Source organism: Charadrius vociferus, unplaced genomic scaffold, assembly GCF_000708025.1.
Source record: "Charadrius vociferus isolate BGI_N301 unplaced genomic scaffold, ASM70802v2 scaffold2426, whole genome shotgun sequence".
Classification (NCBI taxonomy): domain Eukaryota; kingdom Metazoa; phylum Chordata; class Aves; order Charadriiformes; family Charadriidae; genus Charadrius; species Charadrius vociferus.
Window position 1 is genome coordinate 5,973 of NW_009648715.1, and position 634 is coordinate 6,606.

The 634-nt window shown below is 62.9% G+C and overlaps 1 protein-coding gene across 1 annotated transcript in view; it reads left to right on the plus strand.

Annotated features, from left to right (window-relative positions):
* Position 1: 1 nt before the first annotated feature.
* The window catches only part of DEDD2 (death effector domain containing 2), a gene marked incomplete at its 5' end in the record, with an annotated part of 6,414 nt that continues 5,781 nt past the window's right edge, over positions 2–634 (plus strand). Inside the window, one exon of the mRNA XM_009886666.1 lies at positions 2–320. Coding sequence (XP_009884968.1) covers positions 2–320 — 319 coding nt within the window. The remainder of the gene's footprint in view (positions 321–634) is intronic.

Consider the following 634-nt stretch of genomic DNA (forward strand, 5'->3'; position numbering starts at 1 on the left):
CACCTTCAAACGGAGCCGAGCACAAGCCTGGCCGGAGGAACAGGGCGACCGGGAGCACGGGCTGTACAGCCTGCACCGCATGTTCGACATCGTGGGCACCCACCTGACCCACCGGGACGTGCGGGTGCTCTCCTTCCTCTTCGTGGACGTGATCGACGATTACGAGAGGGGGATGATCCGCAGCGGCCGGGACTTCTTGCTGGCGCTGGAGCGGCAGGGCCGCTGCGACGAGACCAACTTCCGACAGGTGCTGCAATTGCTGCGGATCATCACTCGCCACGACCTGCTGCCGTACGTCACCCTCAAGAGGCGACGGGCCGGTAAGTGACGCCGTTGGCAGCCCGGGCACGCTCCCTAAGGAAGCGCTCGCTTCCTTATTCTCCTGTTTCTCCTCGCTGACGCCCCGCAGGTGCGGTGCTTAAAGGAACCTGAGGGTTGTGAGGGCGACCGGCCGCCAGAACGGCGGGGAAATGCAGGCAGAGAAGGCAAAGGGGTATTTTACAGGGTTTTAGCAAGCGCTCACGCGCAGTTTCGGGGGGTTAAAGCCTCGTTTCGCTTCTGGAAAGCGTCGAGGTCTTCCTTTAGCGGCAGAGCACCGGGATTTCCGCTGCGGGCTCTCCAGCTCCGTGAATCC